The sequence below is a fragment of the Lycium barbarum genome, chromosome 7, assembly GCF_019175385.1.
Source record: "Lycium barbarum isolate Lr01 chromosome 7, ASM1917538v2, whole genome shotgun sequence".
Classification (NCBI taxonomy): Eukaryota; Viridiplantae; Streptophyta; class Magnoliopsida; order Solanales; family Solanaceae; genus Lycium; species Lycium barbarum.
Genome location: NC_083343.1, coordinates 133870708 through 133882936, shown reverse-complemented (window position 1 = coordinate 133882936; position 12229 = coordinate 133870708). Strand labels below are relative to the sequence as shown.

Genomic DNA, 12229 nt, shown 5'->3' with positions numbered 1-12229 from the left:
AAGGAGATTTATGAAGCCATAAGTATTCTACTATTGTTGACTTGATACTTGGTGGAATGATCACTAATATTTTTGCAGTTTAGATAGTTTGTTGAACTAAATATCCCTCCCTTAATTTAATTGTCATCAACATCTTCTTTTTCTTTCTTCTATTTTTTTTTTTTTTTGCTTTCTTTTGCAGCTTTTAGGAAATTATTATATTAGTCAGACCACATTACTTTTTTTTTTGTGTGTGGAGATATTGTGGTTCGTTGAACTAAAATTCCCTCCACCATCATATTTTTATTTTTATTTTTATGTTTCATGTATAAGTGCATAATTAAAACAGTTCAAAGAATATGGGAGTGTACATATTAATATTATCATTATTTCTTTGAAAAGCAAAATTAGAAGAAAAAAAAAAGAAAGAAACGCTTATTATTAATAATATTTTTCACGCAAACATTAGCTCTGATTAATGGTTGGAATACACTTTGTGCTGATGGCAAAATGTAAGTAAGAGACTAACTTTTGAGAATAAGCAAATGTGATTAATGTTTAAGTTGCATAGTCAGATAAATACACAACTAGATTGACCGAAGTTAACGTGAAAGTTGTTTGAACATACATACCTAATGTCCTTAATAAGAGCATCACTAAATATAAAAGATAAGATTGTAGAAAGTAGAAAGACTAAATACAAAATATTATGTAATTTCACTATTAGAAAATCGTAATTTTGCGATGAGCGTCTCATCTGAATTTGGCTTGTCGATAAGGAGGTCTCATAGAAAAAATTACTGATGAGCCAAATTTCAACATGCCGCCATTTCTTTTAATTGTATACACTATAGAAAATTGAAAGACTAGATAGAAAAAATTAGATTATAAAAAGTAGAAATCAAAGACCAAATTAAAAAGATTAAATTCTACAAAGTGGAAGACTAAATATAAATGATTAGATTTCAGAAACTAGAAAGAATATAAAAGATTAGATTGTAGAAAGTAGAAAGACTAGATATAAATTAAAAGATTAAACTGTAGAAAGTAGAAAGTCTAAATATAAAAGGTTAGATCGTAGAAAATAGAAAGACTAAATATAAATTAAGTTACACTTTTGAAAAGTAAAGGACGGATTAAATATGTTTTGCCCTTATTAAACTTCAGTGTAATTTCCTTTTGTACCTTTTTCTCTCTTAAAATAATAAAAGTTAGACACTAAATTAATTTTTTTGTTTTCCACCTGATTTTCAGTATTGCATTGGGTAAAGCGCTCCCTCGCAAAGGCAACTCGATGCACAAGAAAACTCGAACCCGAAACCTCTAATTAGAGTGGAGAAGTACTTGACACTCCACCACAACTCTGGTCGGTGACACCAAATTAATTTGTTACAAAAGATGCCTTCTAAACCTATGAATAGGATGATCCTTGATTATACATCATTTGAGTTTAACTTCTATACACGTACACTATTATCATAACTAATTTTTACGCTATTAAATCACCTAAAAGATAACTACAAATAATCGTTCTGAGAATTGAGATTTGTAAACTTGGACAATATGAACAAGTTAAATTAAGTACATTGATAATGTAAGAAATATTTGTACAACCAACATATATAATTTAAAACAATAATTATAAAGCAGCCTTCACCTTCATCTTCGAGGTCTTGAGTTCGAGGCTTCGAGCCCTGATTATATAAAAAAAAAATCCAGTAGAAATTATTTTCCTTTTTAATGATCCTTACACAACGCAAATTCGGATTAGTCGAACCCATATACGGATCTGAACACTGAATGAAAAATAAGAAAATAAAGAAAACTCTCAATAATAGAGGTAGTTCAGCTATAGTTGTCATCAACTCTATTCATTCATTGCTTCCATGAACATTTTGCCTCCCATATCCCTTTTCTTACTCTCTCTTTTTTCTCACTACAAATTAACCTAGGCATTAGGTATACATTATAGTAAAATGAAGAGTTAAATTCTTACATGAATTTTAGGTTACGTTGTTACTTGTTAGAAATTTTTTAAAATCTTTTTACCTAACCTAAGATTCTTTTCTTTTTGAATTTAAACACTGAAATTTCTGACGAAGCACCGAAATTGATAGTCACAAAGTGAACTAAAAATATTTGTTAGTGGAATTATTGTACGTTTTATAACCGATCAGTGCATATGTGAACTCAAAATGTGTAACTAAATATCTTAAAAAATGTACCTGAATAAGAATAATTATTCAATACCCCGACCATCAGGTATTTATATTTTGATTCTTTAATGACGTTGTCATTATTATTTTACATCCTTGAATTGCCCCTTTTGAGTATAATCGAATGCTGTCAAAATTAAATCAAACACTGATATTCCTTATTTTTCAACAAATGAATTATTCTTGAGGTTGGTTAAGATATTGTTGAAATTGCGCTTTAAATGTTGAAATATTGATAAATTCTTATCTTGTTCTTTATGATATCTAGTTAAGCATATTAAATGCGCACCTTGACTCCTATGTTTGTGAATTTTCACAAATAATAATGAATTATTAACTGTTACACTATTTACTTATACGTATTATATTAAATTTATATTATTACTTTATATTTAAAAACGATATCGTTCTAAAATAATTTGTTGGAATTAATTATTGATTCATGTCAGGATCAGTTGAGTAGGAAGGTTGGGTCCATTGCATATACTTGCGGCTACAGAATCTTGAGCAGGTCCTTATAATTCACATCACGAGAACATGAATGATATATACATTCTAACCATATTAATTTCAAATAATTAGCAATGAAATTGAAGTTGAATTTAGGATTTAAATTCGATGAGTTCAACTTTTATCTTCCCACTACTGAATAAAATGTGCTTTTCAAATTATAGATTTGGATTTTACTCTTTGTCGAAATTTTAATAAAAACACTAGATATGATTTCTTCTCATCTTCTTGAGCTTTGATGTGCAAAGTTATTCAGTAGTTATGTTAGTGGCGGGTAATAGCTAGGTATCTATGGAATAGTCAAAAATAGTGGCAAAGTCAGAATTTTCACTAAGGTGATTCAAAATATAAAGAAGTAAACACACGAAGAAGCAAAATGAATGTACGATGTAATTTCTTGGCGACCTTGACGGCACCCTATGGTTGAGTTGCATGCAAGGGCGGAGCAAAGAGCGAGCTAGTTTAAGGTTAAAATTATGTTTTATTCAAAATTAAAATTACTTATGTTTTGTGTGTGTGTGTAGATTCTTTATGTGTTTTATTTCTTCATATTTTGAATCCCCGGAGAAAATTTTGGTTCCGTCACTAATTGCATTTATAAGCTGAATCGAACACTATTATTATAAAAGAAAAATAAATTATAAAAAAAATACCGAATTTAATTGATCCCTATATTATGAATTACTTATATGTGTCTATGAATGAAATCCATTATTGATATCATAATCTTTTGAGTTGGAAAGTTGGGTATGATCCCATTACATGTACTTGTTGCTTTAGGTACGGGTCCATTACATGTACTTGTTGCTTTAGGTACCTTAAGCATATATTGGCTTATAATTCATCACATCACGGGACCATACATATATGTTTTTTTTTTTTTTTTTTTTAATCTTAAGAATGAAAACATATATATGTGGGGTTGCTTCATTTTTGGTTTAAATAACAAACAAATCGGAAGGTATCTTTAACTTTCTTTCTATTTTTAAGATGAATTATTTTGTGGGCTTTTCCTTCTCTATTGGACATAGTTTTGGAATTGGAATTTAATGCACTCAAGTGTTAGTTATATGACATTTTAATTCTAGCATCATATATATCTAAATTTAGATATATGATTTTATATAATATGGCTTGTGAGTGTTTAGACGTTATAGCATTAAATTCACAGTTAATCTGATAAGAAAAGCAATAGTGCAGATCTTATCTTTTTGACTATGATATGATGCTAGTCGTTTTGATATTATCTTGTTTTTATGTTAGTTATTGTTTCTGATTTAAAAGTGATATTTTTCTTTTCTTGGGTATCTCTCAAGAATATATATAGATTGGTTTGGATCTTAGTTGCCCATGACGATCTTTTTATTGATTTTGACGATTAAATCTTGTTATGACTAAAAAAGGAATGATTCGGATCGGGAGTAACCACCAGTGATAGTAACCTACGCTATGATGGGAATTGAATCAAAGGCCTTTAGCCTCAACATCTCTACCTTGACTTATCAGTAACTTCATCTTCCAAAATTTTCAACAAACTAAGCTATAATATCCAATAAAAAGATAAAACAGAATATACTTGAATTTATGAGAATAGAAAAAGGCGATCCCTAACTAAGAGATTGATCAGTGGAGAATATATATAAGCTTTAGATGTTGGGGGCACGTTGATTTGATGAGGAAAAAAAATGGTTGGGAATTGCTATAATAACAAATTAGTCATTTCATCACTTATATATCAAAGCCAGTATAAGATTGATAAATGATGTAATTAGTACATAAACGACTCTCAATAAAGAATCAATTGAAGTAATTATCTGGAAACATTCAAAGTACAACTTAAATGACAAAACAATTGCAACTCCAAAAACGGATTAAACAAAGCAACAAATGAAGAATAACAAATTTTGATATCATGCCCCCATCTCACGAGAGAGATCCTGGATGCTGTGCTAGTGAAAGAAGGGCTAACTTGGGAAACATGTTGAATATGCAAGATGAAAATTTAATAATGTGGAGAAGGTGGTAAGGGAGAAGGAGTTGAAGATGATTAATAATGGTAAGGAGGTGGTGGTGATGGTGAAGGAGGAGGAGGTGAATTATAGTAGTAGGGTGGTGGAGAGGAAGATAATGGTTTTTTGTAGTTGTCATTCTTGGGTAAAGATGGTACCTTGTATTCTGGTTTAGGCACTGAGGGTACCTTGTATGAGTTATCTTTTGGAACTGATGGCACCTTCTCGTAGTTATTTTCTGGAACTGATGGCTTCTTGTAGTAGTCATTCTTCGACAAAGATGGCGCCTTGTATTCCAGTTTAGGCATTGAGGGTACTTTGTATGAGTTATATTTTGGAACAGATGGCACTTTCTTGTAGTTATCTTCCGGAACTGATGGTTTCTTGTAGTGGTCATTCTTCGGCAAATATGGCATCTTGTATTCCGGTTTTGGCACTGAGGGTACCTTGTAGGAGCTATCTTTTGGAACAGATGGCACCTTCTTGTAGTTATCTTCTGGAACTGATGGCTTCTTGTAGTAGTCATTCTTCGACAAAGATGGCACCTTGTATTCCGGTTTAGGCACTGAGGGTACTTTGTATGAGTTATCTTTTGGAACAGATGGGACTTTCTTGTAGTTATCTTCTGGAACTGATGGTTTCTTGTAGTAGTCATTCTTCGGCAAATATGGCGTCTTGTATTCCGGTTTAGGCACTGAGGGTACCTTGTAGGAGCTATCTTTTGGAACAGATGGCGCCTTCTTGTAGTTATCTTCTGGAACTGATGACTTCTTGTAGTAGTCATTCTTTGGCAAAGATGGAGCCTTGTATTCCTGTTTAGGCATTGAGGGTACCTTATAGTCGTTATCTTTTAGAATAGATGGCACCTTCTTGTTGTTATATTCTGGAATTGATGGCTTCTTGTAATAGTCATTTTTTGACAAAGAAGGCGCCTTGTATTCCTGTTTAGACACTGAAGGTACTTCATAGTCATGTTTGGACAATTGTGGTGCTTTATTGTACGTTGAAGTTGGTGATTCATAAGGATTAGGTGCATATGCCATAGTGCATGTCGCAATCAAGAAAAATGCCAAAGCACAAGCAAGTTGAGACAATTGCTTCTTCATTTGGCTTCCCATTGAGAAGATTTGGATTCTAAGGCTGATTGGATCTTTTTTTTCTTTTTGTGTATTTGAGAATAGAATAACTAGGAGTTTTTATAGCCTAAACTAAGAAGGTGACTTGATGATTTGAATGCTTAAAATAATCCAAACATATCAGAGATTTTCCTATCTTTGGTTACTGCTGTTCCACTAAGTTCTTGAGAGTTGAGATCATGGAAAACCATGAACAAATGACAACTTTCTTGACTAAATTATATTAAAAAACAAAAAGTCCAGACTTTTATTGACTTTCAAGAAAATGGTTTCATGTCTACATACATGTCTAAAGTAGTGGCAAAAAAGGATAATTTAGAGAAAGTTTGCAAAAAAAATTCTCGTTTTTAAGCTTATTCATTTCACTTCATTCTACTTAAGCCTTTAATTTGTACCTTACGCCGTGTTAATTTCGGGTAAAATTTTATGCAAATATTTGTTTAATTCTTACTAATTCGAAACGGGAAGGCAAATAAGCAGTAACAAAAAAAAGGTACGTAGTAAAAAGAAAATTTATCAGTTTGTGAGGAGAGTAAGTGCACTACTATAATACTTGCATCATCTAACAGGTGCAACATGGTAGTATAAGATTTTAGCTGAATTCAACAAAATTAACAGTCCAAAGGCCGTTAAATGCACGTAAAGTAAGAGTTTTTGACCAGAGACGATGTAAGAGTTTTTGGGCAAAGACGTTGACGTAGTTGCCAATTTTGTCCCGACCAACAAGTACGACCTCGGAAGAATTTGAGAAGCTATGGGTGTTGGACAAATTATAGGGTAGAAGATTAATAAAGATCACGAGTCTGAAATGTTTTCAAGATTATGGCCGAACCCTGGTTTCGAGTTACCTACATATCTCGAGAATCGAGACATATGTAGTTCAAGAAGGACTAAGGCACATATGAATTTAGGAAAACAAGGTTGATGTGAATTCAAAAAAATATTGTCCCAGTGTCGAGCTATGATGACACTGGGCGTTCGAGTTCGAGAGTAGATCCTTGATGTGCTTTTGAGTTTGATATTTCTCTCAACAAATTTTCCCTGGTTCACTGCCAAAGAGTATGTTCCGCGTTGTGTCATGCTTCATAGCTCCTTGGTTTGTCATGTTTCCTGCTAAAACTTCTGTAAAATCTAGAGTGCATTCGTTAGTAATAGGATTGACATAAAGGCATTAAGATAAAATTAGTGGGGCAAAAAAATGAGCGCAATATCGTTTGAGATCAGGTTAGTGCAAAGTCATTTGAAATAAAATTATTGTAGATTCCAAATCATTTGGGATCAAATCATTGTTAGTGCAAAATCATTTGAGGAAAAATTAGTGCTAGGTAAAATCATATGGGATAAATTAGTGCCGGTGCAAAATTAGGTTGAAATCATTTGAGATAAAGTTAGTGCCGGTGCACTATTAGTGCAAAATCCTTTTAGATAAAGTTAGCGCTCGTAATTAGTGCAAAAGCTTTTGAGATAAAGTTAGCGCCGGTGCACAATTAGTGCAAAATCTTTTGAGGCAAAGTTAGCGCTGGTGCCAATCTAATGCTAAATTTTTAAATAAAGTTAGCGCCAATGCAAATTATTGCTAAATCTTTTGAGATAAAATGAACGCCGGTGCAAACATTAGTGCTAAATCATAGTTAGCGCCGGTGAGAGATTAGTGCTAAATCGTGGTTAGTGCCGGTGCAAAAGTAGTGCTAAATCATTTAAGATGAAATTAGTGCAACTGGTTTAAGAAACTTCAAACCGTCTCGTGAATACCACCACTTCATTGCTCTGTATGTTTGAAACTTCCTCGTTAACACTTGGTGAATGAGTAACAGATTCACTCCTTTGCCTGTTTGAACTTTCCTACATTCAAAGAAAATTTGTGAATTGGGGGAGGGGAGGCTATTCACGCTGACTTGAGATTTCCAACCTTGCTCCTTTCTTGCTCGCCTGCTTGCTTGGACTTTGTAGTCCCGTTCAAGGTAGACTTAGTAAATAAATAAAAATCATTTGAAAATTATATAGCCTAAATATCATACACATATTTTAAATACATCTAGTTTCTAAAATTTCCTGTCGGATCTCAAATTATGACATGCGTTCGAACGTCCTTTGTCCCAACATGCTAGCCCAACTAAATCATATATTTATGATGTCCAATATCCTCTGACGATGCCTTCCAAAATTTTGCTGCAGTTGAGCTTTGGAGAAAATACTAAAATCTTAATGTGTGCATCTAAACCCTTTGTGGGTTGCCTACCTATCCTGTTAGGCGAATCATCAGGTTGAATATAGCTCGTTGACACGTATTTTAGAAATTTTAAACTAAGGGGTCGAAACCTCCACGGGTTGCCTACGTATTCTGTCGAGATATGTTGTGACAAAAATCAGGCCAGACGGGGTTTGTTACATACAAAGCAAAGGGAAATTGAGATTTTTCTTATAAAATGACCGAAGCCGATGTAGGCCACCTACGTATCCCGCCAAGGGAATCAGGTCAGAACGTAGTTCGCATTACAAGCAAAAGGAAATTGGAAATTTCTACTATAATGTGACCTAACCTAATGTAGATTACCTACATATTCCGCCAAGGTCGATTATATTACAATATCACATAAAGAAAAACACAACTAGTTTCAACTTCTAGGCGTGGTGTCTCTAGACTGCATCTGAATTTTATGGGATTCAACCATACTTCCGCCTTGTTTGCTAGCATCATTGCTCCTTACTTAAGCACTCCTTGCCAATTCGGTGCGAACTTAACCTTAGCTTCTTCTTGATTTTTAAACTCGAATCCTGTCTTGAATAGGATTACGCGAATACATTCTTGTATCCCCTTAGTAATTCAACCAATGCTTCTTTTTCAAATGGTGCCAAATGGAAACTGACTCTGGTCTCTTTTATCAATTCCGAGTTACCTAAGTTTACCACTTCAGTTCCATCCAGATTAGACCTTGCCTTATTCTCAAACTGCTTAAAGTCCTTGATTAACTTATCGGGTTGCATGGCATCCTCGTCTTCCTCAAGTTCTTGTTGGGCTTTCATGTTTTGTTCATTTGTTCCATTACATGTCATAATCATAGAACCGACAAGTTTATTATTTTTTATGCTGAAAGAGAGAAAATAAGAGTAATTAAATAGAGATAAAGAGTTAAAGAAAACGAGAAACATTCATAGATTTTGCATTTGAGCTTCCAAAAGGAGAGGCAAAACAACATGGAGTTCTTATACACGATTCAAGCCTCAATTTTAAATCGTGTCATTTTCAAATACTAATAAAATTTTAATCTACCAAGACTCCCGGCGAACCAGGGACTGAGCAAAAGTCCAATTCTTCAAGGCATCTCCTGATTCAGCATCCCAAATGGTCGGTATCTCAGGGTTATCCTCAATAGGGTGACATTTCCAATATCCAAAAAGTCCGCCATAGGTGGATCAATCACATTGTTTCGCGGCCTTTGTGCTTCCCATTGAGGAACATCATTTGTATTCGTATTCTCATTTTCAGTCATCTCAAGTGTCGGCGTGAATAAGCCTTTTTGGGAATAAAATAAAAAGAAAACATTTTTTTTTACAAGAAACGGCGTTAGATGAGGTGAGAAAACATAAGTAGTCATAGCATACAACAGATAGGTCATGTAGCAAACAAATCACGAAAATAGTTAAGTCAATAGCAAATATAGCAAACAAGTTGTAAAAACGAGTAAAACAATAACGCGTCCTAATATGCATGGGACCTCTCTCATGCCGGAGGTAATCCTAGCGTATATTTGAAAGATGAATATGCCATTATATATCATCTCATTGCTCTTTAATCATTTAAACAACTCTATTCCCAAAAGGAGTACAAAAATATCTTTAAGCTCATGTCAAATGAAAGAAAAAAAAAATCCTAATAAGCTAAGTTCATATCTTCGTCACATCCAAGCTTCTTTGTCAATCGATAATGTGAGCCAAGGCGATTTTTTTTTTTTTTTGGTATTTGTTTCTTTACCAAAGTTTTAGATCTTCATGACTTCCTGCATTACAAAAGGGTTAGTCATATTATCCTCCTAAAGTTCAATTAATTTAGAGAAAATGATCCACATTTTGGCACAATCATTTTCCAAATAATGCACACGTAACATGATGAGGTCATTCGGGGTTGAGAACCCACTTGACATTTGGTTAAGGCTAACTACTGGACTTAATATACCAAGGATATTAAGTCTCCTAAGTTTAAATGATGCATGCCCCTAGAAAGTGGTGTTGGTTTAGCTCTATCCTAGGTAGACTAAGATTTGGTTCGCTAGACTAAAGGTTCCCAAGCGGACTACTCGAGTGAGAAGGCTGTGCGGTCACACGGAAAATCCGGACACCCCGCGCATATGCCAATTCTTCTAAAATTTGGGATTTTGAAAAAAAAAAAATGCGAGTGCGCAAAACACACCTCGCGTGTACGTGTGATAGTGTGAATTTCCAGTAGTGGAGAAAATATGAACGAAGTGACAGTTAAGGAAAGCGGTAACATATTATTACATTAAATAAAAAAATTCACATAAAGAAACATATTGAAGCATTAATTATTACATTAAAAAAAAAAACATAAGAGAAAACATTTAAGCACAACCAAACATTCAACGACTTAATAATTCACCTAAGTTTGTTATAGTTAGAACCTAAAGTCCCCAGCGGAGTCACCAAGCTGTTATACCCCATTTTAATCGGGTCATAATAATGTACAACATGTTGGTGATTCCTAATTAATTATGCAAAGAGTTGCTACCTAATTATTTTTAAGGTGAATTAGGGCACCTAATATAATGCTAAATTAACTCTGGTTCAAAGGTCTACTTGACTTATATGATTCTTGGTAAGGGTTCTAATTATCCTAAAGGGAAAGTGTTAAGCATCCTTTAAGGTCCGTTAAATACGGTTAACCGGCCAAACTTAGGTGAATTAACTTGGCTTTGAAAATGTAATTAAAACACAAGTGCTAATGCATTTTGTTGAACTTAAGTATTAAAATTGCACGGCGTTTGGAAAGCTCATCTTTTAAAATTTAAAGACTAGACTCTCAAATTGGATACTTTAAAACAAAATGAGAAAAAGTTTGAAAACGTCATTTTCCTAAGCAAGAAAAAGTTGAATCTGTTATTAGACTAGATAAAGACACTTACTTACAGAAAAAGGTTTGGACTTAAAGTTGGTAAAAATGGGTTTAGAACTAAATAACAATTTTCAATAGTTGACTTACTCTATTAAATATAAAAATCTGACTTTAATGCCTTTGACATTAAGGAAAACTGAGAACATGGAAAACGTTAAGATATCAAAATTTTTAACATAGGCAGAAGCTCAAACTCAAATTTAAAGGAATCATTTGGACTCTTTGAAAATCTGGTTGTTATGAAATCATTTGGATACATTAAAATATACCATAGAATGAGCTAGATTAGAGTTTTTGAAAGAAAGCATTACTTTTCGATACTCGTTGAAATAATATACCGATTTCCCCTCTAAACCAGGTGTTCTAATGTCGATAAACTTAAACGAATCAAATAAAAAATCACAAATAAGAAAACAAAACAGTTAACTAATCTAAAGAATGAAACAGTCCGCTCTTTCTTTTCCAGAGAGGGAAAGGAGTGAACGAAGGAGAGGATGCGGGTTCTAGATTTCCCCACGCTTCATTTTCTTTCTACTTTGATGCATCTCAAGGGAGCGAGGGAGTTGGCCGAAAAGATGACGCGGATTCCATGTCTAGCGACAACAAGAAACTATGCAACAGTGAGTCTTTTAGAAAGACTCCATTTTGCTCCGGAAGTGTACACGTAAATGAAGGGGAAATGATATTGAATAAAACAGATATAGCCAATTAAGTCATACAACAAATATACTATTCAAGACACGAGTTATGCAAACGCGAAACGAGATTTGTATCTTGCAATTGACGATTTTCGAACCAACACAAAAGAGCTAAAATACACGTCTATTAAACATAAAATAATAGATTTAAAGTACAACAAAATTATTTCTGTAAGGCATGAAGAATGAAATATAAAGCAAGGCATTAGATGATATTCCTTAAAAGAAAGCTCAATACACATAACTTGCATTAACAGAACATGTATGAAGATTAAGAGCCTATATATTTGTGCATAAATATATGGAGAAAAGCTACAGGCAGTGTACTCTAGAATCATGGGTTCACATTTTATGAGAGGAAATACATAGACATAGTCTGCATAACATTTCTAACTAAACAAAAAGCAATCATCATCTTTAATCATTTTGCTACAGAGAAACATACAAAAAACATTAAAATTTCCACCGTATAAAGACACTAAATGAATTAATAACCTGTAGCGGAAACTGACTTCATGTAAATATCTAATCCTAAAATGAAATCATGCTTTAA

General features: G+C 33.3%; 1 protein-coding gene across 1 annotated transcript; it reads right to left on the bottom strand.

Moving 5' to 3' along the window:
* Window positions 1-4467: 4467 nt before the first annotated feature.
* On the bottom strand, window positions 4468-5832 carry LOC132602705 (protein PELPK1-like). The gene has a single exon (XM_060315490.1). The coding sequence runs from the start codon at window positions 5830-5832 to the stop codon at window positions 4753-4755; it is 1080 nt and encodes a 359-aa protein (XP_060171473.1). The 3' UTR covers window positions 4468-4752.
* Between the last annotated feature and the right edge of the window lie 6397 nt (window positions 5833-12229).